The 26,237-nt window shown below is 37.9% G+C and overlaps 1 protein-coding gene and 1 long non-coding RNA gene across 4 annotated transcripts; both read right to left on the bottom strand.

The window, feature by feature from the left end:
• Nucleotides 1-747: 747 nt before the first annotated feature.
• On the bottom strand, nt 748-26,237 carry TRA2A (transformer 2 alpha homolog). 3 transcript variants are annotated; one of them, XM_066318765.1, is made up of 8 exons: nt 26,026-26,237; nt 16,979-17,112; nt 15,256-15,415; nt 11,585-11,773; nt 3,258-3,373; nt 2,692-2,799; nt 1,915-1,982; nt 748-1,735 (listed from the first exon to the last, which is right to left on the bottom strand). In XM_066318765.1, exons 1-8 carry the CDS (start codon nt 26,059-26,061, stop codon nt 1,725-1,727), a joined length of 822 nt encoding a protein of 273 aa, XP_066174862.1. In that variant the 5' UTR covers nt 26,062-26,237; the 3' UTR covers nt 748-1,724. The 3 variants fall into 3 exon arrangements, with proteins under 3 accessions (XP_066174862.1, XP_066174854.1, XP_066174847.1); XM_066318757.1 differs by having other exon boundaries at nt 2,692-2,796; nt 15,256-15,421; nt 26,026-26,233; XM_066318750.1 differs by having other exon boundaries at nt 15,256-15,421; nt 26,026-26,232.
• LOC136361092 (uncharacterized) lies at nt 17,617-26,018 on the bottom strand. Its single transcript, XR_010743568.1, has 4 exons — nt 24,894-26,018; nt 23,868-24,127; nt 22,935-23,079; nt 17,617-17,703 (listed from the first exon to the last, which is right to left on the bottom strand). It is a non-coding gene; the product is annotated as an uncharacterized lncRNA (long non-coding RNA).

The raw sequence follows: 26,237 nt of genomic DNA on the forward strand, positions 1-26,237 counted from the left end.
CAACAGTTCTTTATCTTGTAACACTGGGACTTTGGTTTAGAGAGAACAATTTCCTTAACATTTCCTAATTTGCCTGGATCACCAATAAATACTGGTAAGTTCAGCAGGGTTTAAAGATTTAACTTCAGTGTTTCAGCTCGTTTGCTTTCAATTTACTAAGAATTTTCAACTGCAATTTATGGATAAGACATCATGGATTCAAAGGCACTGAGTAGTAATCAGTTAGAACTTGTTTTGTCACCAATTTTTCCTGGTATATTCTACCAGATTTGAAGATGTGTGCTGGTGTTTAACTACTTGTTAACAGTTCCTGGCACCAACATTCAGAAAGAGCTAATACAATTACATTTCATACACTTGCCCTCTTAAAATTGTGCAAACTCTCTTGGTGGCCTTCCCTGACAATCAGGATGAAAATCTGCTGCAAGGGCTTTGTGGTCATATTCCTTTTGCTGTGGCAACATCTACATTCAACCAGCCACTTGCCAGAAAGCTGAACAGTCCATAGAGTTTCTCTCACTCAACCATCTCACCCCAACTGCAGCAAGTGACAAGGATGGCACAAGAGAAAGCTGGGCTTCTCACTCTGCCTAGCCATCCCATATAACCATATACTGATTCTCAGGGAAGACAAGGCTCCTGAGAAGACAGGTAAAAGCTGACTATCATCTAAGCCCAGTATCAAGTATTGCTTAACCTATATTCCAAAGTGACACAAAATGCAGAATGAAAGACAAGAAGCCAAAGTATCAGTGGACTTTACTTTTATTGAGGGAAAAAAAGGTTTACATGTAGCTGTAAGTTTTTCCATCCATACTTCCAAAAGTTCAAAAAGGACTGGAAACAAAACTTGCTCCATCATTATTTCAATACCAAAAAGTTGGTGATTTTCTTCTTTCATGAACAGCAAATTATATAACTAATTGCTATGTTCAATAAATATTTTTTCTCCTGCACCAATTGAGGGAAAAAATTCAACTATGTACCACAAAGATCCCAGGAATTTAACAATTTTAATTTAAACTGCTATCCACTGTGTAGCAATCCAGAAACTTTTTTCTATAAAACACACAGTCTTAATTTTGAGTGTACAAGGATCTATTCTCCTAGTCAGTCAAATGTCAAATTCTGATCTAGCTCAAATAGTCTACTCTCAAAGCAACTACTTGACAAAAAAAAAAAAAATTAAAAAAAAATTCCTCTGGTTCATGACTATCTAAGCAAATTTATCATTACAGAAAAGGCTCAAAGTCATTACTTGTTTATCAAAGTAATAGGTAAACATTTTAACAGAAAGATTAACAAGTTACTTGGAAATGCAGGTTTATGTTAAAGTATCCGAGTGTGTATACTACATATGACATGCAAGCTTTAAAAATATCAATGCTCTCTTCTGATTAGTCAGGAGTCCAACTGTTTTAAAAACGAAATAGGAATGACTTCCAAAATGTATCAGCACTTTGGGGTTCTCTATTTCATTTTGCTCAAGATGTTTTACTACACAAAAACTACAACAATTACAATATTTAAGAGTATTACAATAAGAAGAGATGGAAAATAGGAATACTTCAACTGAAAATATGTATATTCTAAATGAACCAAAGACTTGTGAAAGAGCTGGAAGGAGGACAAGAAAGGGAAGATGGAAGGGAAAGCAGTAGGGATGCTAAAGATCTGAACTTTGTATTTAAAAATCAAGTCCTCAACTGTAACTCTTCTGATCTTCAGTAGCGCCCTGGAAAAAACAAAAGATGACACAATTACTAATTACACAATCATAAACTAACTGTACACATTATCTGAGCTTAACCGTGCTCAGCTTTTTTTGCTTTCACATTCAGAATTCCCATTGATCAATTCATGTAACAATGTTTATGTCAGCCAGATTCTGTTTATTCACTTGTATTTACTTACTTGGACTATAGGAACGAGATCTTGATCGCGATCGGTATCGACTATAATAAGGCGATGGTGATCGTCTCCTTTAAAGGAAATTAAAAAAGAAACCAAACAACATCCATTATGAAAGGAGCCTTATTCACATCACTTCTAGAGAACAGAATCACTTCCTCAGCACTGAAAGACTTGGCCTGCATGAATGATTTCTGCTTTATTTGGCTGTGGCTTATGGTTATTTAACAAATGCTTTTATATTTCTCTATTTGATGTGTTTAAACTCTAAGATATTCCCAAACAAAGAATTTAATAAACTCTCACTAGCCTTACAAACACATGAAGTGCTTTTCCAGATGCCTACAATTCTTGTTGAACAACATTCTCTGAAACCAGATAACTTTCAAAACAGCAGGATGGTTATGAAATGTCAAGCATTAAAAATCCCATCTACAAATAATCCCTTTTTAAACAGCAGTGTGTATCAGCTGTCCCTGGTTCTATATACAGCATAGAAAAATGAGTTCCCTTTTTATCTGTCCACTTGATTCCTGGAGTACATGCTCTACACCTCCTTCACGCAGCAAAATTAACCCCTTGCCCAAGAGAAATACCAAATTACATAAACCCTGAAGATTCTGACTACTTTAGTCCCACAAAACCTAAGGGAATGAGGCTCTAACACATACCAGGCATTAACGCAGAATACTGCTACAAACTGAATAATGTGTTTTGCTATCTAACTTTTCAACAGCTCAACAAATCCACTGTTACAGAAACAAAATAAAGATTAGGTACCTGTATCTGTAGTCATATTCTTCGTATCTGTCATATCCTCTGTCATACCCCCTATCATAATACGAGTCCCGACGACGACCTGCTCCACCGCCACCACCTCCTCCACTGCTATTAGGGGAAAAGAAAGAACAAAAACAAAACCCCCTTTATATATCGACTCTTCATCTTGAGTTAAATTACTAGACAAATAAATATAAATTATTTTATATCTTTTAAAAAGTGGTCTTGTAGTAAATCAGACAGTTAAGACTAAGACACAAAAATATACAAACTAAATATTGTTTTGAAAACACCTTCAAAAACTCCCAGAAAAATGAGGGATTTGACTCTAATTCCCATCAAAATCAAAGGCAAATGGGCACCTTAGTATTTCAGCAGGCTAAGGATACATTAATTGATCATGCTGGATATTATTTTTTAAAAACAGCTTCTTCAATATTTTTATAAATAAACATACAATAAACTACAGTAGGATTTAAGTGTATGCAAACCACAGTACTGCATTCTTTATGTTAGCAATTTCTTCAACCAGAATCCAGCATCCAGTTTAAATCCATTGAACTTACTGTGTTGGCCTGCCCATGTAGATGCCTGGTGTGGGTGTATGTGCCCTCTTGGTGATTGAATAATCCACTCGAATCCTCCTGCCATCCAGCTCCATTCCATTTGCATGCTCCATCGCCTGCAGGAGAGACAAGAACAGGAATGTGAAATCTGCAACCTACTGGTAACTATGGAAGGCTATGTACAAACACATTATTTTCCACCAGAAAAACAAGCCTGGAACTTGTCTTGTTTAGACTGGTTACTAGTGCCCCACTGTGGCGACTGGCTCATCTCTTGTCCCCATGCCTCTCTGCCGGTGGTGTTACAGGACTGCACTGGGGCGCCGAACTAATGCGATTTTCAATCCCTTCTTAAGAGAGCACAGGCTAACCACAAACACAGCCACTCTCCCTAGACTTAATCTTCTACCCATCTGAAAGGTAAACTGAAAGTCCGAACAGCTTTTTTTCTGAAAACTGCATCTTTCTTACTGCCGTCTCTGACCCAGAGGGGATGGGCGGATTCAAAGGCTGTGCAAAACAGTGGCTTCCTGTAGGGTGCATATGGCCGGATTACTGCTCGTCGGCTGCCATTTCATGCTCTCCCAGCCTCCTGCCATCTCCCTTACAAGGACCTACTTCAGCAGAGCTTAGTAAAATGGCGGGTTCAGCCTACATGGATACCTAATTACAACCTTCCTCCCCACTCCCCCTCACAACAGCAGCTCGCTTAAGTGATACACACAAGGGTCTGTGCTCAGACGCCCGTGCCTTCAGAGCCGCCCGCAGCCCCTGCACGCACTCACTGGGTGTTCCAGCCCCAGCTTCTCCACTCTGAGAATCAATACAATGGCCTTTCACAAACTCAAACCATCAAAGTAAGGTTTTCAAAGGAGCACAGCGTACTCCTTTGAGAATTACACTCATGCAAAAGTAACCTAAACCCAAACTCCAACAAATCCACAACAGTTAATTTTAACAGCTAATTATGGACTTGAGAGAATTTTAACAGAATTGCTTTTGAATTTTAATAGTTTTTGTTAGCTGCTACAAGATCTCTGAAATACCAACACACACCACTTACTGCTCAACACTAAGCACAGCACTTAGTCCAATATACATTATTTTAATTTTTCATGTGTGGAGAAGCCATAAGGTTACAATTTTGAGCTAAAGAATATAACCACTTTGCTATTTTTTTATCTGCAAGAAACAACACCAAACCTCAAAACATGAAGGTGCCTCTAAGCAGGGAGGGTTTTTTTCTTCTTTTTAATAATGAAACATTTATTCAAAAATCTCAACTCTAACAAGAGCCCTACTTGAACTCACACACATGTCATAAAGGAGATACAGAAACCTGACATCCACATGATTTAACTGCTGTGCCCAAACTGGAAGTGACTGATGATCACTAACGTATTTATCAAGAATGAGTTTCTATTTTAATAATGCTGTTTGTGTCCATACTCTATCGCCACCTAGTGATTTGTGTTCCTGTACAAAACTAACTACATTTAGCCAACTGCAAGGCACAGCAAAGAGCACTCCAAACCTTTCCTCATACACTCAGGTATATTTTGTGACTAAAACACACTCCTCAGCTTTAGTTTTCTAGCATTAACGTCATCTTTTTTTTCCACAAGGATGACATAAATTAAAATAAATCTGTGCATACATCCTAGGAAAAATACATATGTACAAACCTAACAATGAAGGCTGCAACTCTCTGGCTGCAAAATTACCTTCAGGATGAAAAGCATCTTTCTAGAAATGCAGCAAGTTAAGGTGTAAGAAATTTTTCTGCTGTATGGCATTTTCAAGTCCAGTCAACAACTTGCAGAATAGTAAGCTTAGCTGACAAGAAGCCACCTCAAATCCAGAACATATGGCATATGTGTCTTATTTAGTTAAGCCAAACACCTCTTCAAGAGGAAGAATTCTTTGACAGAGGGAGCAGTACAGAGAAGAGCAACATACCAGCAAGAGAAATGAAGAATTATTTTGAAAGTTGCCTGTTTGTTTTAGAAATACCAGGAAATGTGTTACATTTCAGTGGATAAAGACTAGTTCATGGTTACCAGACTGCACAGAACTCCTGACACGAAAGTCATAATGGCTTTTGTCCTACAAAATATTAAAACATTATTTTCTTATGGTTCAGCAGCTGTCAGCAATAGCTGCCAACTAAAAAATTTAAAATAAAGAAAACCTTTAATAGATAATCAAAAAACAATAAAGCTTCTTATAATTCTGACTGCATCCCCAAACGCAGGAAAGCCAAAACCCGCAACAATTAATAGCATGGCTCACCCACATGTAGTAATAAGCAACTGAAAATTCCTTCTAAAGAGGTTCCCAGATTTTCTGCACCACTCTTAATGTGCACACCTCGAGTCTCTGAAGTAAGTACTTAAGCTGACATTATTAGGTAAGGACTGCTGCAAGACAACCAAAAGCCCTCTCTGAAAACCTCTGTTCACATAACTGATACAACAGTATTTATCTTGTATGAAGGCTCTAAAAATAATTTAGTGATCCTAATCACTAATTTCTATGCTTCCCTGAAAGTTAAAGGAGATTAGAAGAAAATTTTAGAGTTTTATTGTATGTCATATTCAAAACAAGTTTCTCTTTCCTTTTGTTGCTGGTTTTGGGTGTGCATGACGGCTGTGTTAAGAAAATTTGAGTGTCAAAGAAAAAAGCTGCACGTTCTCTCTAACAATGCTGAAGACATTCTCAAATACTGTTTAAGATGATCAAATGAAACTTTAAAAAGGAAAAAATAAAATTATATTGGGGTTTAAGACACACAGTGCCCTCTCAGGAGTCTTTAACTGTCAATAATCTATTTTTACTACAACCAGAATTTTTTTTCCAAATAGCTGAATTAAAAGATTTAAAAGACTTGCACGGCTTTTGCAAGAGGACAGTAAACAAGAAAACAGCATTCCTATGAACATATAATATTAACTGTGGTAGTAAACTCTATGTAAAACTTTATTTTTGTAGGCCAGAATACACATCTACATGTTTGCAGTCAGAAAACAGAACTAGGACTGAGAATGACATAGGTTTAATCTAGGATCACATTTTTGACATTTTAGAGTTTTAAACCTTCAGCAGACTATCCATAATAAGAAAATTATTATTATTATTAAGAAAATGATCCATTATTATAGATGATGGATTATTTATAAGGTGCTGGTTTTACAAAATGAGCAGTTCCTGAACTACACAATCATCTCCAGTGGCTCAAAGAAGTCAGAAAGCATTAAATTTAAGAAAGATTTCAATGTCATTTCATATTTAATACAGCATGTGATGTTTTCTACATGTATGACCAGTTAGGTAAAGTAAAACAAGTTTGGAAATGCAACTTTTAATTAAATGCACAAACTTACATGAGTGGCTGGTTTTAGTTAAGCAATTAAGAACCCACTAAAAAAATTAAAAGACTTTCAGTCTGGGTAACTATTTCAATAAGTTGACATCACTAACAAAGTTACCAACATACAGACTGAATACACTTAAATAATATGAGCAGTTTATATTGTGACTTATTTTGAAAATGTGTTCTCCTGATGCAAAAATAACTTCACAAGGGGGTTTTTTCCTCCCCCTAACTGCAGTTTGGGGGGTTCTTTGTTTTTTACTGGAAGTTCTTCTCTACTGCATTTAATGCCACTGATAGAAACAGCATCTCCACTCTATCACAGGTACAGCAAAGAATGAAAGACACAATGGATTAGATTCCTCCTTCCAGTACACTGATTACTCATTCAATTCTGGATTTACTGAGAACTGAAAGAAAATAAAAAGAGATCTGATGGAATTAATAAAGAAATTAAGAAACTTATCTTTTTACACTTGCTGGCATTTCACTTTTCAACAACACTTGATTTACGCTCTCTAGTTTGAAATTTCAAAAAAATTACAATATTGTCGATTTTAACGTTTAAACATATACAATTATGAACTTAAGCATTGATAGATTCAATGTATTATCTTTAAAGCATACTTTAGAACTTCAGAGTAAAGAAACACAGGATTTTAGAGAACCAGAATGAAGAATTAGATGCTCCTGCAAGTATTAGCAATTTCATGGTATTTCAGACTCACCAGAAGTCTGTAACTTGGAATTCCAAACATCTGAAACCTTGTAGTACTCTTTTCTAGTATATCAAGGGTTGTTTTTCATACCATGAACAATACTTAAACCATTTTTTCAACAAACCATGGGAGTTTTATTCAATGATGTTGGTTCTAAGCTAGTCTGCTTGTACCACAGATTAGATGTTTTTCAAACTGAACTGATAAATTCCATTATTATTCTGGTCTGTGGCAAGCGAAGGATGTTAATGGTTTGTGTTAGTTGTTAATGAACAGTACTTCAGAAAACAGTTCTGGGAAGATGGTCGAAACTTTTTGAAGAACATCTAACTAGCATTAGAAAATTCCATATTGCCAACAGCTGCTATAGCTGATGCTTCTTAGATGAGTTCCTCCTACAGACAGTACATTCACAGTAGCCTCAGTTTAAACAACTAACACTTCACAGTCTGAGCTACTGAAAAGCTGGTTTAGCAGCATATGAAATCCCTGGCAACTGTCGTAAGAACCACGTCCCTAGAACAGCCAGCACTTTTCAGTCATGATTTTCTCAACTTACTGTTAAGTAAGACCCTGACACAATCAATTCCTCCCCCATCAACTTAATTTTTTTTTTCTCATCCTAGTACATAAAAGTTTGTGATGCTCTTAAACACAGGAAGAAAAACCTTATGTGATGGGCAGATGAATATCCTCTATAATTCAGTGAAAATACTGCCAAACAACATTACAATGCTGGCTCTGTGTCAGTGTTGCCAATACTGCAAACTATGTAAGAAAGTGTGATAAACAAGTCTTGAATAGATGTTTGTAGCTCTGAGGACTTGGAAAAGGGTGGCCAAGACAAGACACTGCACCATCCAAGGCAAAAAAAAGCAACACCAAGTATTTTTTAAAAACCAACAACTTTCTGAAATAAAACAACTTCACAAAAAATGAAACCTACTATACCCATTCTAAAAATAGGTACATAATGACAGAAGCTTTTCAAACAGGCTTTGCACAAGCTGACAGACAAGAACATTGGCAGAGCAAAACCTCAGGTTTCTAGACAACCATTAGACATTCATCAGTTGTTTCCTAGACATCCATGAGACCTTGACATTTACCGTCTGCTATCACACTTTGAACTAAAGACAGTGTCCACAAGTATTTTCAATATGAGTCAAAACCTTAGAATCCAGTTGAGTGCTATTTTGCAAACACTATATCACTGCAAAAAAAGACATCTGAAGGAAAAGGAACCTTCTGTCTGATCATGAAGTTTTATCTTAACCTCGGCAGAGTTTCAAACAGACTAGAACATATTCTACAAGTAATCGCCTGGATTGGACACTTGCTTTGAAAACTTCTCAGTCCCGTTACAGTCAAATGCCTGAAGCTACTGTGACGCTTTGACAGCTTCTCTGCATAGTAGTTATCAAAAGTTAAGCTTGTGTTCCTCTTTATAACTGAGATGCTCGTGAACATTTAACAACAAAGCTGCTGTGGTGTCATAATCTGAAATTCTGAAACTTCAGAGTAAGTAAAAATAAACTTTTAAACTGCCCCTTCCATACTACTTTTAGGACACTGAGAAGTATCACCTTGAAGAAATGCTATTTTCCATTGGCTTTGGAGTTCCAATACATTGAGCTAGTTGACAACTCAAAATGTCTTTACACCATATGGACACTGTACAACTTGGTTTCAAAATCATGACCCACAGCAACATTTTAAGTAGCTCAGTAACTGATCCAGTTTGTAAAAGTGGTAACAGGGATGACAAAGATCCTGAGGGCTTTCAGCTGCAAGAGAATCCATGCACAACTGACACTAAACTTTCATAACTTAAAGATCAATCAAACATAACTACTCACAATTCATCTGATGTAAAATTTTAGTATTACCTGTATTTCAGAGCATGTCTGCTGAGAAGCTTCACTGTGCTAGCCTTCCTGAACAGCAGTACTGAAGATTATGGAAAATCCTCATTTTTCTGTAGTTCTACTCTCATTTAATCCACCTATCTTTAAAAGAGCTGAAACTTAGTTCAACAGCTCATCTCTTTATTTAAATGTTTAGGATGTTGAAGCTGAAGGTTTGGGATTCTGGTTATTGTTTTTGGTTGGCTGGAGATCTTTAAATTACTATTATTAAGAGGAGTTACTTACTCAGAGCATAAGTAATTTAAGTGTCATTGCTTTTATGCATACTCAACTTTTCAGACTATCTTCCAAACAGAGAATTGCTTAATTTCCTTCAGTGTTCTCCTACAGGGCCTGTCATCACAAAATTTCCCACCTACAGCTCATATCTATTTATCTGTATGTATGCAGCTACATTTATATTTCTCCCCTTTTTCTACATCAGCTGCCACTTATTGCCATCTTCAAATCTGCCCTCAAGGCCCATGAATTAAGTCAAATAAACATAATAAACTTTAAAAATAAACTTTTAAACATATACAATTATGTATATGTTTAAAATAAACATATGCAGTTAAAAAAAGTATAACATATAAACATAAAAAGTTTTTCTTCTGTCCTTCTTGTCAAAGCATTTCAGTTATTTAAGTTGTAGGTGTTGGGACAGTTTGCATCCTTCCCCCTCTTCAGGCACCGAAACATTGAAGAAAAGTAAAATGGGTTTAATTACATTCTAAATTATTTCACTTCCTGCTTAAGGCCCTAATCTTTACTCCTGTGTTACTAAATGCAAGTAACATCCCTTTTGTTTTCCTTTGGATTCCAGTTTCATAGCATCTGCCAAAACAGCTTCATACTAAACAAATGACTTCATGCTATTTACACGGAACATTTTAAGAAATGCATGGTATCACGCATGACCATTGCCCATGGCAACCAGGGAAAAAAAAAACCCTACTTCTAAAGACATATGAAGCTGTAAACAGACAAGACTGGTATATGAATGTGCCAAGGAATACTGTGCAAATATCTGGGTTGTGAAATGTTTTACAAAACAGCCATTTTTTTCAAAAAAACAACACATTCAGTGTGCAAACAAATACAAGGCTAGAAGTTAGAAGACAGCAGGCCACTAAAGACAGATGGATATACAACTATCCACCCCATGAACCTCTCTATCAACCTGTCCAACTGAGAGTGTAGGGAAGTATAGAAAGGACATAAAAGGAAGTTTTGTGTCTTTTACATACCTCTATAACCTGCAACAACCACACACAGACTACTCTCTCCATAAAATGATCCCCAGTTGGATCATACCAGAAGTCAAAGACAAGAACTAAGCAGTTCAATCAGTTAATCCACAAAACAGGGTTTTTTGTTTTTTTTTCATTAAACTATCATCAGGTAGCATCAGAGTTCCTATTATTCAGCTCCTGATAGGTGTCATCGTCCCTGACTTCAATGCTAAATGATCTATAAAGAGAGGAGCCCTATTTAATATCTCCTCATAAATAAACCTATCAAAAGCACACAGAATCAAACAGCACATCTGCCCAAACATAATAATCTATAAACAAAATCTGTGACTATATTTGTACCAAAGAAAGAGATAATCACACAATGCAGGCTTAAAGACTTTTTTTAGAGGATGTCTTTACTTTTAAAAGAACTTTATCTACAAAGTTCAGTAAATGTGGTGAAGTTCACAGTATCATTACAGGGGCAAAAAAATTACTGCTTATTGTACATTAAGGTGAATCATAACACAGGCGGCTGTTCATATTCTTTGCTTCTTTCCTTACAGATCAATTATACTAACTACTCAGTTTAGCTATTAACAGCTATCTGTTAAACAAACAGAAAAGCAATTGACCAATGCACAAATCAAGACACACCCCAATGTTTTTCAAATGTACAATGAAATGCCTAACAGGAGAAAATGCAAGGGGAATCTCCAGAATTTTGATTCAGGAAACAGCTTAGAATTTTAACTTCCAAAATGTTTCAAAAATACTTTAGACATAGAAGCCTCAAAGATTTATTTGCATTTTGAAGTAACAGACTAAAATTGAAGTCCAGTGGTCATTGGTGATTTAATACAGACAGCTTGTGTTCAAAATCTGCCCACACATCTGAACAGTGAACTCAAATGCTTCATTTGTTAGGAAGTGCTATATTGCTTGAACAAAGATTAATTGTTTTAAATTAATCTCTGTGTGAGAATCTGCTATTGAATACCTACTCAAAAAACTTGGGTATTTTTACAGACAACTAATGAAGACACTGCATAAAGAGCACACCTAAAATAGAAGCAAAACATGCATTTACCTCTTTAGAATCATCAATTCTCTCAAAGTACACGAAAGCAAATCCTCTTGATCGTCCAGTTCGTTGATCATAAACCACGTTGACACCAGTCAAAGGTCCATAACGGGAGAAGACTTCACGTAAATCTCTCTCAGTAGTGTACAAACTGAGACCAAACACTCCAAGACAGGTATTAGGATCTGGATTAGCCTGGTAACACAAATGTTTAACTGAAGTTAATTTTAGTTTAAAAAATAATTAAATATACCAAGAATTCTCAATTACAAAAAAAAATTTAATCTGAAGAAAATGAAACTGGTTAAAACACAGTGTAAGACTAAGAGTTATCATTCTAACTGTAAGATTGTTTCAAAAAGCAACTACTTTCAATGAGTCTAACAGAGAGAAAAAAAGACCAAGACAAACTTCTCATGTTGGTAAAAAAAACTCAGTTGATAAAATTTAGGCATTCTGATTTACAGCAAACCTACAGAACAACAGGAACCCATGTTGTTAGTATTTCATACTGAAATTACCAACAAGGGACAGACACCACATACAAATCTGTGCTGGTAACAGGTCTGCCAGCCTGAACTCCCGCCTTCAGCCGTTTTGCATGGTCATCACAGGCATCAGAGAGCGCACACTGCCTCCAGCTGCCCACACTACATGTGAGCACTTGAACTTCTAAGCACACACAACTCAACTATAATCCAGCTCCTACTGAAACTTCCTCCACCTCAGTACTTCCTATCCAACTATACTGAAAGTCAATATTTACATTTCTAAGTTAATCTTTCCACTTGTTAACTGGATGAAAGGCACCTGCTTCTTTCATCTAGAGAGGAACAAGTGTTGAAGGCCAGTTCTGTAAAACTGTAATCCAAAAGTATGCGTATTTCTTTAGCACAACACTCTTGACTCCCTAACATGATGTGGAATACTTTATAAATCTCACTTCAACTAGACAAAGTCAAATATGTAATAGCACAAGGTACGAGTTGTCTTTTAGGTTCAAAATTTCTCTACATGCCAGAGAATTTTATCTAATGCCAAATCCTCTGTAAGAGTTGTTTTGATCAAAATCAGCATGTTTTTCAGTTAGCTGTCTGGCACTTGCAATACTAGATGCAGCAATTTAAAACACCAGCAACAAGCACAGAGATTTAATGTTTCTGCCAAAATAACAGGAAGTTGACACAGCTGAAATCTGTATTTCAGTTTCAGATAAGTCACCTATGCATAGCAATTTATGCCTCAGAGCCTATGATTCAAAGACTGAAAAGTTTCAGATTTCCTGTCATTTTTTGCAGTGCATTTGTTCTCGAACCTATTGTGAAAGTAAGATGCCTGCACTATTCATGTATTTGAAGTTTCTTTCTTTCCATTTGCCAAAGTTTAAACTTCTGTTTGAAGACATGAATATTCTGCAATTCCTCACTATAGCTGAAGAGCAAAAGACCAGGAAGTTTGTAACTCAAAAGTTTTAATTATACATGTCAAGATACGTATTTCTACTCCATATTTCAATCTGACAGTTCAATGGCACAGGTAACTATATTCATCTTATTACTGAACTCTTGTAAGTATAATGAAAACTATCTTTTAAATAATTGTTTGGGTAAATTCCTCCATACATCCATACCTGTTGCCCTTTTTTAACATCCCTCTGACACTTAAACCCTATTAATTTTTCTGAGGCAAGGGAAGTACTGAGATCAGTCTGCACACCTAAGTGACAAGTACATCACCACTGGAAGGCTCAACTGAATATGGAGGACTAAAGGGCAGCTTTTGTATTAAAACTTTTGTACTGGCTCACATCAACCCAGAATACAAGCTCTCTCTACAGGAAAAGAAGTGTCAAAATCGCTACCAGTTCTCCTGGTGTCTTTAGGACCATGTTATTAAGGGGATTTCAAATCTGTCTAATTTCAGTTTCATTTTGACACTGCTAGAACTACTCCTTAGAATTACCAAGAAATTCACTGTGAAAACGCTCAGTATTTCACAAAGTCATTTCTAAGGCAGAAAAACATCTTCACATAGCAAAACATCCTAATATTTCCTAAAGTAGTAAAGTGGATTCTTCCACCTTCACCAGAAAGATGGCTAACCCACTTGAAGTTCAGCTATTTCTGCCAGTTTTTCAAGTTACTAGTTTAATATTTACTTCATAGTGATTAGATGCTGACAACAATCCATAAAAAGCTACTACGAACACTGCTTCACCACAGCTTAAGCCACTGCATGCTAGCACTGCTGGAGTCTTGCCCTTTTTCCCCTTTTGTCACACTGGTATTACATGCTCCTGGTGATCTGCTTCACCAAGGTAGGCCTGCAAAAAAACCTGGATGCTTTTTGACAGAAATCAATAAAAAAATCTGCAGATTAAACCAGATTAAAACTAAAAGGATCAGAAACGTATCTCTGCCCTCAATAAGAAAAATCAGAGCTGTGTAGCTGTGTGCAGTGACATTAATTTAGATCAGTCTGAAGTGATGTGAAACCAGAAGCTAAAGCACTAAAACAGATTAAACAAGAAACTGGAGTGGAGGGCTATGATGACGGGATTGGAGTATCTCCCTTATAAAGCAAGGCTCAGAGCACTGGGTCTGTTTAGACTAGAGAACAGATGACTGAGAAGGCATCTTATCAATGCATACAAATATCACAAGGGCAGGTATCACAGTTGGGGCCAGACTCTATTCAGTGCTGCTCAGCAACAGGACAAGGGGCAACAGGCACAAACTGAAACATGGTACATTCCAGCTAAATATGAAGGAAAACTTCTCTGAGGCTGTCTGAACACTGAAACACACTGAACAGAGAGGCTGCCAAGTCTGCCTTTCTAGAGGTGGGCAAAACATGCCTGCATGAGATCCTGTGGAACCTGCTGTTGGTGCACCTGCTTTATGGAGGGTTGGACCAGCTGATTTCCAAAGGTCCCCCTCAACCCAAATCCTTCTGCTACAAAGGACACTGGGAGAAATCTCAGAATGACAAGATCAGTATTTTAGATTTTGGTCAGCATAGCTATACTTTCACCTGCTCATACAAGAAGAGACACTTCTCATTTACATTCTGAAGACTTACTGCATCTTCTTTTCACAATTGTAAATTTTTCTCGTCTACTATAAAGATTTACATATTGCCTAATAACAGAGTTTTACTTCAAGGTAAACCAAATTAAATAATCAGAAGCATAGAATCACAAGCAACCTTCAACATATGCTCTATAAACAAATAAACACTTGAGAATTTCCTTCTATGGACCCCTATGTCAAATACTGTCAGGTTGCCAGCACACACAGAGGTAGTTTCATTTTTTTGTAAAGGTTATTTATACCTGGAACTAACAAAAAAACCCAAAACAAAACAAAAAAAAAAAAGAATCAGAACAGCTCAACTTCTAGAGCTGACAGAAGACCATGTCATCATATCTGCACATAGTGACTTGCAAAAGAATGTTTTTCAACTAATTTCTACAACTTCTCTGGCTATTGCAGGCCCAAGAAATAAGCGCTCAGCTCTAAGGACAGAAATTGCTCCACACCACAGCCCCCACTCCCACCCACTTCCCGTATACTCCAGTGACAAAACAGCAGGTCAAACACCCTGCAGGTAACCTGGACTACACTAACAAGCAGCAATTGTTTTGTTGATACTCAGCCTTTTTGAACATGACATACTCTGCTGCCAGTGTGCCGTCTCCTGTTGGACATTGGGGAGTGACTACGGCTCCTTCGACGACGGTACTCTGGTGTGTATGATCTGCTTCGAGAACGTCTCCTATGGGAGTGAGAATGGGATCTGGAGCGAGTGTAACGCCTGTGCGAATGTCTTCTGGACCTGGATCTTCGACAAACAAAAAGCCTTTAGTCAGCTCATAGGCATAAGGTCATCATGTATTGAACTGTAAATCATCCATTTTCTAGAGAAAAATCTCTTTTTAGACGATGTCTACAATTAAAGGCATTAAACTTCTTCTACCTTGCACATCTAAAGACTGCATGGATCTCTAATAACCTGCTTGGTTGCACCATGTTTAACTCTTTGAGAGCACTTCCGGCATACTCGGAGGATCATATTCACTACAGTTTTCAGGCATTTCAGAGTTTAAACTTGTATCAGCTTGGCTGCTTATCTAACTTATAACTGCACAGTGACACAGAAACTAGATATGCCACACTGTAAAGTACTGTTTTGACTGAAAACCTGAAAAATCTGGCAGGACTACAGTGCTGCAATATCTACAAGTGTCTAGGCATGAAAATTACTCCAGAAAAAACAAAGCAAAACCCAAACACCTGCTCTACTCCTCAAGCACTTCTTTGCAAACATCTTGCTGACAATAAGCTGTTTAAAACAGGTAGGTAATCATCTGGCTAAACACTACAAGAAGAGAAACTGTAACATTAGCTGAACTTTGGCAATTCAGAGCACAGCAACTCTTTCAGTTGCTCTGATAAGAAGCATATAAATAGAGAAGATGTATTACTGATGTCTCCCAAGAACTGGGAAGAAGAAACAACATAAGACTATTCCTCTCTCCCCTCTAGTACCACAAAAGCTGTTATCTGGTTTCTCTCTTGGTTGCTAAATAAAGATTCAATAGCTCTCCCCATTTTCATCAATATGCTGGTAAAAGGGAAGAGAGAAGATAGGCAGTATAAACCAAGTAATACTTATGGCATATTTAGAGAAAAAAAGCTCAAGACCTTTCTCTTCTGATCTGTGCAGATCAAAACTGAGAGCTGTAAAGCTTTACCTCCACACATCCATACTTGGGGTAGGAGAAGGACACATGCAGCATTGAAAAGTGATTTTAAATCTTAAAAGTCTCATAAAGCAAGAACCTATCCACACCCAATTTAAGACTTTTGATTATAATTTAAGTTTTTGATTATTTTTTTAAAGTCTCCAATAAAAGAGCATCAAGAACATTCACAAGCACTGTTTTCCAATATTTCTAACAGTTAAGACAGCTTACTCTTTTTATCTAACCCTGATGCTTTTGCACCAGGTCATAACTGGTTTTTTTTTTTTTTTCCTCTCCCCCTTAAAGGAGAGGCCCACCCAAGAATTCCCCCATAAACCAATTTTGGGAGAAGGAAGCAGAAGCTTCACAGAATTGTAATGCAATCCATTCTCTCTTTTCTGGAAGAGACAAACCTTTATACTTCAGTTGTGATTTTTATGTTACTACTTCTAATTACAGTTTTTTCTCTATCCATACCCACAAAATAATTTCCCAACTTTGTCCAACTAGATGTGCACAAACACATAAATTAACATATCCCGTTAATACATCCCACAAAGTTTGTAATTTTTACAACAGGGGAAAAGAAATTTCATCGACCTACCAAAATAACAGCAGTAAGACAGCTGACGTGAGTAACTTTGTGAACATACCTTGATTTTGATCTTGACCTAGAGTGCGATTCAGAATGTTTGGAAGCCCTCGATGGACTGCGAGATCCTGACCTGCTCTCTGATTTTACACGAGCAGGACTCCCAGCTGGAGATTTTGACTGGGAGCGAGACTCCTAACAAAAAAGACAGTATTAAAAATGGTATTGGTTGTGTAAATGCCTAACTCCTAACATTTAAAGTACAGTAATTCTATTATATTGATTGCTCCTGAAAGACAAATGGTTAGGCAATACCCTCCAAAACAAATTTCATTTTGCTAACCCACTGTTAATATTGTATGCTTGCCTCAAATAAGTCCCTGCTTGAACCAGATCACCAATTCTCTATTAACTAAGTAATCATGCAAATTCATCTACAACTTGATCATACAGACACTGGAACATAAACCATACATTTACTTAACCTAGGACCCATTCATTCTTCCAGATTCTTTTAATTCTACTTCACTCTTGCTTTCTACTTCTCTTCATTCTTCATTGAGTTTTTCATTTTTCATACTTCGTGTATTCTTCCCCAATTCAAACAATTCATTATAGCCTTAAAAAAATATTCAAGTGCTTCTATCTGACCAATCTTCTGTTCAATTTTTTCCCCCATTCAATTTTAATTTTCTGATCTTTAATACTTTTCATTAGCCTTCTTTTATCTTGATTTATCTTCCACATTCTTGGAAAAAACTCTTCAATTTCTTCACGAACATTAACCTTAATGGAAAAAGAACATTTAGTATATTTAAGCACGTGGGGATTATAAAACTCTGCTGGAGTTCAGATGTTATCTACCAAATTGAAAAGCCAGCAGGTAAAGTGCAAGAAACTATTTTATAAAACAACTTTTTAAAAAAATATCTTTAAAACTGTATAAGTGTCTATATTCTAACAATAAGCTTACTGAGTTCTCAGTGTTTTACTGTATTGGCGAAGCTACCCTCCTCCCCTCTGAGATTTTTTTGATAAGATACATAGATACACTAAAAACTAATTAGCACAAATATATTGAAATATTGACATCAGTGACCTCCCCCCACTAAAATAATAACTATGTGCTTCTCAGTATTGAATATCCCAAATTTTACTCCTACAGATTACTAAGACACTCTCAATTCAACAAAATGGCCAAAGATTTCCAGTCAAAACCTATCTATGCACATACTTACTTGCATAATACATGCACATAGGTATAAGCAACACAAATTAATATTCTTCCTACTTTTTCTTCCTCATTGTTATCCTGTTTTCCTTATACAATCCATATAAACTAAGATGCAGAATCATATAGTTAAAACAATCCAATAGAAGTAAAAACAGGAGGAGTTTTTTTCTTGCATGGTAAGGCACACAAGAGAAAAACTAGGAAAACAAGCAAACAAAGAGCAGGTTAGGATTTCCTCACATTTTATAGTGTACAGCATTTCTAGGGAGCTTAGCTATAAAAACCCCTACAGAATAGTAGGCCACATACATTTTTAGCTTCACAAAATACTTGATGAAAAAACACACAGCAAGTTCCCCTCCCAAAGGTGTTACATTTCATGTTTATTTGCATGATTTCTCCTCCTGACTGTCTTCACAAGTTTGTCTCTTTCTTACTCTGCCTAGGTCCAGACTTGTGTTTCCTTCTGCAGTTAAAACTCTTCACTACTTTGGGCTGGAGTTCTTTTTCAAGGATGCTGTTCTCATATTTCAAGTAAATTCACCAGAAACAGAACCTGAGAGACTCTTCACTAACAACTATTACAGCCACTCTACCATTCCCTTTTACCTCAATAAAAAGAACAAAGGGCTCACGGAGAATGTCACCCACTAGGATGATAGGCCTGCCAAGCGTTAACAATGAAGGCTGAATGCAAAGCTTGGCTGCAACTGGGTCTGTGTAACAGGTTACCCATATGAAGATGCCTATGTACTGAGCTAATAAATACAGGACTTCACTGAAATAAATTATGTGCATGCCTTTAAATGCTACCAAATTTAATCTGGTGTTTTGACATTTGAAAGCCACTGTTTACAATAAAGAAAAATTTCTCTTATAACCACTAACATGATTTTTCTAATCACCTCGCCTCTGTCTCTGTACTCTTCAACGTTTGACAGCCTCCTAGATTCTCTTTATAACTCATCTCTTGCAACAATTGCCAGCTTCTCTGGGAACTATTTGTATTTCTCTCTCTAGTAAAAATGATCTAGTAATAAAGAAAAACATTCAAAGTGACATCAGATTTAGAAAACACCCTTAAATAAAAAGAAAGAATTCATCCTCCTCAGACACTCCTTCTTCATAAGGATACTGCATTGTCCACACTTTTTACATCTGAAAGATCAATTCTTGAACAAGAACTCTGGAAACTTGAACAAAGGCAACTCCACATCCCACTCCCTGATTCTGCACAATCTAGAAGCGTTGGGAGGTTCCAAAAATACCACGGATCCAACTGCTCCCATACAATGTAGAAGTCAGCTTAGTGTTCTTAGCTATTCAACTGAAGCATCTTACAATACCACCCATAGAGTCTTTAATAATATCAGCTGTGACACCAAATCTGTATAAAGCTGACAAAAGCAAATATTACATCATTTCATGTAGGTTAACTCCTTTTGGAAGTATCTGTTCAAGACCCTTAGGGGCTGTATTCCCAAATACACAACTTGAAAAGTGCAGTGACAGAGGGGACCATGTAAACTTTGAAGAGATTTCAGACTTCCTCAACAAAGTAACTGTAGATGTAAACTGCAGCCGAAGAGAGATCACCTGACAGCAGTTGCGCGTTGTCATTGGCAAGCAATTACATCTCATCTTCTGATGCAGCCTAGTTACAGCTCCTACAATGCTTCTAAAGGAGACTAAGGGAATCACAATAACCTGCAAAAGTTTAAGGATGATGCTGAAAAAGTACCTAGTACCTGATTTATATCAGCAAGAGAACAAGCAGGGATTAAGGGAACCAGGGCTTCATGGAGTCACGAAGAGAGATTTTGAAGACTTTTTCTCCTCTACTTCCTACTATTATTAAATAATTAGCAAGCTGTACATTAGTCTACACCGCTGACCAACCCAATTGTTCTTTATGAACTATTTATATCCATTCTGCAAGATGTATGCCAAAAGGATTCAGCATTCTTAGTATGTCATCTTTAACAGAAGAAATCAGACAACTCCATTACCCTAAAGCACTAAAATACCTCAAATTTGTACCAATCTTAAAGCAACCTACATGTTCTCATCTTAGCTCTGTTCTTAGCACAGAAACTAAATACTGTTTACAGAGAAAAGACTAAAATTGCACTTTGGATCTTCAGCACTTTCTTATCATTCTGTTCTAAAGATCCTCAGTCATTTAAGGGCCACAAATGAGACTCAGCTTAAACTCAGCTCCTCATCCCACCAGCTTCCTACCAAACAGTATCTATCTTAATGCCTTGGGCTTCATTATGCAGCTGTCCAGTCATTACTTTCACTCTTACAAACTTGTAGGCAGATAATTTACTATCCCCATGTCAAACTAGACAAACTAGATTTGCTGTCACCAGAGCCTGCAGGAAAAACAGAGCTTTGTAATATTCTTCAGATCAGACTTTCCTTTCAAAACAAATCCTGCATCTGCCAACAACACTTTACTCAGGAACCACCCCTCCTCAAAACACCAAAAAACCCGCTCACCCAAAGAAAAAACATGCACCCTCCCCCGACAAATAATAACTACAGTAGTAATAACTATCGTAATAACTACTACTACTAGTAGTAACTACAAAAAACCCAACTCAGTTGTAGCAGTGTTCTTCTTCAGAGCAAGATGTAGTGCTCTCCTCAAATACACACCAGGAATTGGGACTAATGATTCACCAAGAATTGGAACTTGGAGCCAAAATCATGGACAAACACAAAATGTAAGGTTTGCAGCTTCAGTTACTGATTCTCTGGATAAAATGCACAGCGAGAAGCATTAAAAGAGAGTACTGAGGAGTATTTCTAACCCATGCTACCTTCTTTCTTCCCAGGAAGAGAAACAAACCAAAGTGACATGGAAAGGACCTCTCCTCTTCTCCCCCATTATACCAGGATCACATAACCCCAACTGAACAACTTAAACAACTTTAGATGATCCATCTGAGCCAAGCATCAGTCAGTCCATGGATTTCATCCAAACTGTTTAACTGATCCAAAAGTTCTATATATCACTTAAGTCCCTTGCATTTTCAAAAGAAATCCTACTTTCCAATATAATCACTATTTTAAAAGCATTTAAAACACTTCTATGCATTGCAGAGTCTTGAAGAAGTATTCTCTCCCTTTTCCACCCATCAAGAGAAGGCCTGATAAAGAGCACAGAGGGGGGAACCACAACAAAACAAACAACTGACCAATCAACCCCCCATCAAACCAAGCAAACAAAACAACTCCCTGGTTCTTTCTCACCACTCTTCTGTTCTGATCTTGCCATGCCTCACCTGAACTCTCATCTCACAATTTCAGAGTATGACTGAAAGGCTTCCCTAAATTTAGAGCAAGATGCTAACTAAAAATAATGATGTAAGTTTAAATTAAGCTTTCTATAGCAAAGCATGGGGAAAAAATAAAACAAAACATTTAATCTCACAGGAATTTCAGGTGAAATTCATTTGACCTGGGGTGAAAGAAAAGGGCAGGACAATTGGTCTAGCAATACCATTTCCAAAAATCCTGTTAAAAACTCCTGTCCAAACTAAAAAAAAAAAAAAAAAAAAAAAGAAATGAAGTTGAACTCTTAATATTAAGAGGGGACAGAAAAATATAAGCAGTCAAAAAAGAAACATGAATTTAGCAGCAGCCCACATTTGCTGGATAAAACTGTTAAGCCAGTGACATCTCACGAGGACAAGATCACGTTTTGGCAGGAATCTACCAACTTTCCTTGAAACTCATGAGAGAAGTTAAATCCTTTCTGCTCCATACTGTGATCTGTCACTATACTAAAAATAAAACTAATCCCTTAATTAGCTACTCTTCTATAAATATTACAATAGTACACATAATAAGCTTCTGTAAAAAAGCATCTCATAAGTTGTTACCTTGAAGACTTGTGTATTTTAAGTTACTTTCATAAGCATACTTTATGTATTTCTCAATGATCCCACTCATGGAAAAAAAAAAAAAAAAAAAGGCTTCAGCAATAAACTTTTTGAAGTTGCTAGTTAATCTTCTCACTGAGGCTTGAAAATGCACCTCTTCAGGGAGTGTCCTGTAGTCATTCCTTTACCACACATGGAAGACAGTAAAAGGAGCATCCTTCCCAGCTGACAAGGTCCAGATCAATGCAGAATTTATCAAGCTTGATTAAAACAACAAAAAATAAAAATTGAACCTCCACAAAATTCTCCCCCACTGGTCATTGGACACTGCAGGGTGATCACAGCGCTCTCCTGAGCATCAGCAGCCCATTGTGCTCGTGTTTGAAAAGGTGTGCGAAGCAACACCCTTTCCGTAGAGGTGGCAGGCTGCCACTGCAGGAGAGATGGAATACAATAGCTAAAGCAAGCCTCACCCTGACACCCTCGGGGAATTTTTTGCCAAAGAAATCATCTCAACTCTGATCAGTCAGGTAATTTCATACGTATTTAAGTATTTTGCACCCAAACTTCACGAAGCAAATATAAGGCACTTCCACACCTGAACTAACCCAAAAGCCACTTGTGTACCTATGAAATACGAATAGTTCCTTCAACAAGGTGGGCCACGTGTAAAATCATTCATTTCCTGAAGTGTTTTATTAGATTATATTGTCAATTAACTGCAGGATCCTGCATAGAGCAGGATCATTAGAAAGAAGACAATCAATACAGAGCTGTAAAATTGAATTTTACCTTTGTTCTGATAAAAGGTTTTGCCTCTTTAGACAAACAACACATTAATACTGGTAGAAAGCTACTAAACTGTTAAGATTGCAGAAATCAAACGTTACCAGAAGCTCCAAAGAAAAAAACTGATCGAAGTTTCTGATCAAAGTGGAGCTACTGTAGAGTGGGTTTGTTCAGACTCCCTTTTGTTCATTGCTCTGGGTAACGTCTGAAGTTGCACCACAGACTGAACACCAAATAAACAGTAGCCTATAAAAAATAACAAAAAAAAAAAAAAAAAATGAAAGGAAGTTGTCTGCCATCTGACAGAAATAAGAGATAGAAAAAGCCTCATTTGTCTAATCTGCTCCCAAAAAGCATTCAATGATGACAAAACACTGACGTTTCCAAAACCAAGCCACTGGATAAGAAGCATAATTTTAAATATTTTTTTTATTCTTAATGTCCATAAACTCAGCTCCAGTACATCCACTGTATTTTTAATTCTTCTGTCAATTTCTTTCCATGAAATAACAATGCTTGAGTAACAAGGCTTTTTCCTGTTCGACCAGCCACATTCCTAATAGAGAACTTGCTTAAGTTGAAACGAAATGACACAAAAACAGTAGATGTTGATTAGTCCCAGCATATTTGATTTACATTGGCTTTAAAAAGAAAAAGTCAATAAAGGAGTGAGTTTAAGAAGAAAAAGCTCTACAATGATTTCACCAAATATATTAGAAATGGGAGTTTTAAAGAGAGTGCAAACTAAGCAATTTCATTGGAAAGTTATTCCCACAATTATTAATTTCCTGTTCAGATTAGTTAATATGATTTAAAAATCATAAATTAGAGGAAAAGCAATATAGTATCTTACTGTCGATAAAATTAGCACTTAAAAAATTCTCCTCATACTCAACTTTCACTGAAGAGCTTTTGGGACAATATGCATCTACACAGATGAAATATAAAAGGCCTTAAACTAAACTTAAAACACCCTTACCCCTCTAGCATTCAGTTTTTAAAAGCACATCACACTAATCAGCACTTAAACTGACAGGGGGTGAAGAGCTGAAAGGGTACTTAGAATTCTTATCGGTGCCAATTTCCACGAAAACAGCTTCTTTACAAACTTTCCTCCAATTTCTGCAGCTCTTTCTCCCAGTGAAAACTTCTGCTTTACACAGTGCTCCGTGACTGGATGTAGCAAACTGAAGCATCAAGACATTCAGTGTCCCAGACTTCTATCCAAATGGCAACAGCAGACTCAACACTACAGCCTCAAAGTTACAAGCGCTGAATTTTATGCCTGTGAGCACTTTGAGTGGAAATGAAATATAAAACGTTAGTCTGAAATATAATTTCTTGTTTCAAGAATTTTAGTACCATCACAACAAAGCAGTATTACTGAAGAAGAAAATAAGTAAAAAGGCTTACAAATATTCTTCAGTAGAATCTCAAAATCCTCAACTAGAAATCAATCAAGTACCTGCCATTATGCTCAGTTATGTCATACTGATTGAGAAATTTCAGTGTAGAGAGCAAAAACAAAAGAAATTTTCCAAATGAAGACTCGACTAACTCAGCAGTCCTTTCCAACAGGTAAATTTTCTATCACAAAAAGAAAGGAACAACTGATAAGCAGAAGTCACAGAAACTGCTACTGTAGGTCTTTTCAGACTTCATGTACTCTCAAAACATTTTACTTCTATATTTGGCAGGAGGTGGCGTGCAGAAATACTGAAAGTACAGAGCTGGAACAGCTTTGTAACATGAACAACAGATCCATCAAAGAGCCCAATACTAATGTTCTGATAATTAACCTAATTTCTTTCCTAACTATAACCCACACTGGGAATACAGACAAGAAAATAGCCCTTAAGGATATAAATCTTGACTGTTATATGGGCGATTAACACGTCATCTTAAAAAAGGAGAAAAAACCAACCAAGCATACTCATTGCTCAAGTTTCTGAAACTTAGTTGTTTCCCCTTCAGAGATCTGTTTATTTTCCCCAATACTGCTTAGCTACACAGACTTAGCTTTTGTCCAAGCAATCAACACAAGAGCAGGTTTTGTTTACCTCACGCGAGGAAGCAGCAGCACTTAGTGCACAGCTAGGTAACGAACTTGCAGCCTATGGATTCCTTAAATCACCACAAAAATGGCAACAATAGTCATGTAAAAGTAATTTTTGGAAAGTAATGCCGTTCTTCCAAGATTTTATTGCCTGTTTCCCCAGACAGTAACTATACATATAACTGCAATGCTGCTGTCACTGGATCATCAGACAGAGTCATCAAGAGGACGCTCAGGTGTTCCTCTAAAGATCTATTGAAGGAACAAAAAGAAAACCTTTGCAAAATTAAAAAAAAAAAAAAAGGTAAATAGTGATGGAGGAGCACACATTTCGTTCCTGCTTCAAGCAGCTTCTAATTCCTGCTTGCCTTGATCATCACTAAAAAAAAACAAAAACAAAAAAAAACCCCACCAAAACCAAACAAAAACCAAAAAGAAAACCACAAGAACACTGAAAATGGAAGGGCACACGTGTACGTGAAAACCCGCAGCCATCAGAGGGAAGACACAGGCCTAACGAGGTTACAAAGCCACAGCAGCTCGTTCGAAGCCTTCAGCTGCAGGATCGATGACATTCAATGGTTTAATAACGACGGCCAGACCTCCCCAGCGGCCGGAGAGGGCCCGACCTGAGGCAGCCCCTGAGCCGGGAGACCGCGCACCTCGCACAAAAGGACGCGGGGTCCCTCCTCTTTCGGGCGGGAGGAGGCCTCGGCAGCACGGCGGCGGCCGGGGGAGCGGGAGCGGCCGGGACAGCCACCGCCGGGCCCGGCGGCAACCAGGCAGCTCGGGACCGCGGGAAGAAAACAGAGCAGCGGGGAGGAAGCCCGGCAGCGCCGTTCGACCAGGATCAGCCCGCGCTGGCCGGGATGGGAAGCGGGCCGCAGCAGCGGGACCCGGCGCCTGAACCCCGCCGGGATGATGGGAGCAGGAGTGTGAGGGAGACGCGGGCAGCGGAGAGGGACGCGGGCCGTCACACACTGCCCAGGCAAGCCTCGGGCGCCTGAAGGAGCCATTTTAGAGCCAAGCTGCGCTGCCCCCATCCCCGCTAGGCCCGAGGACGCCGAGTGCCGCCACCCACCGCCCCCGGGTCCGATCCCCTTCTCGACACGACCCGCGCAGGGGAGGCCACTCACCCTCCCCTCGAAGTTGTTCTCCTCCACGTCGCTCATGTCGGCAGAGTCCTGGCCACGGGACTAGGGCGAACGAGGGACGCTAGTCCCGATTAGCAGCAACAACACCCACGGCCACTGCTATCGCCGCCGTTACCGCTACTGCCGCTATTACCGGCACTACCACCGCCGCCTCCCGCCCGCGCCTCCCGCACCGCCGCAAAATGGCGCCGCCG

This window comes from Sylvia atricapilla, chromosome 1, assembly GCF_009819655.1.
Source record: "Sylvia atricapilla isolate bSylAtr1 chromosome 1, bSylAtr1.pri, whole genome shotgun sequence".
Classification (NCBI taxonomy): Eukaryota; Metazoa; Chordata; class Aves; order Passeriformes; family Sylviidae; genus Sylvia; species Sylvia atricapilla.

Coding starts and splice junctions, on each gene's coding strand:
- TRA2A (XM_066318750.1), bottom strand. CDS start 26,061: ATGAGCGACGTGGAGGAGAACAACTTCGAGGGGAGG. Junction 11,774..15,255: donor GACGGCACACTGGCAGCAGA/GTATGTCATGTT, acceptor TTGTGTTACCAG/GCTAATCCAGATCCTAATAC. Junction 2,800..3,257: donor TACATGGGCAGGCCAACACA/GTAAGTTCAATG, acceptor TTCCCCTAATAG/CAGTGGAGGAGGTGGTGGCG.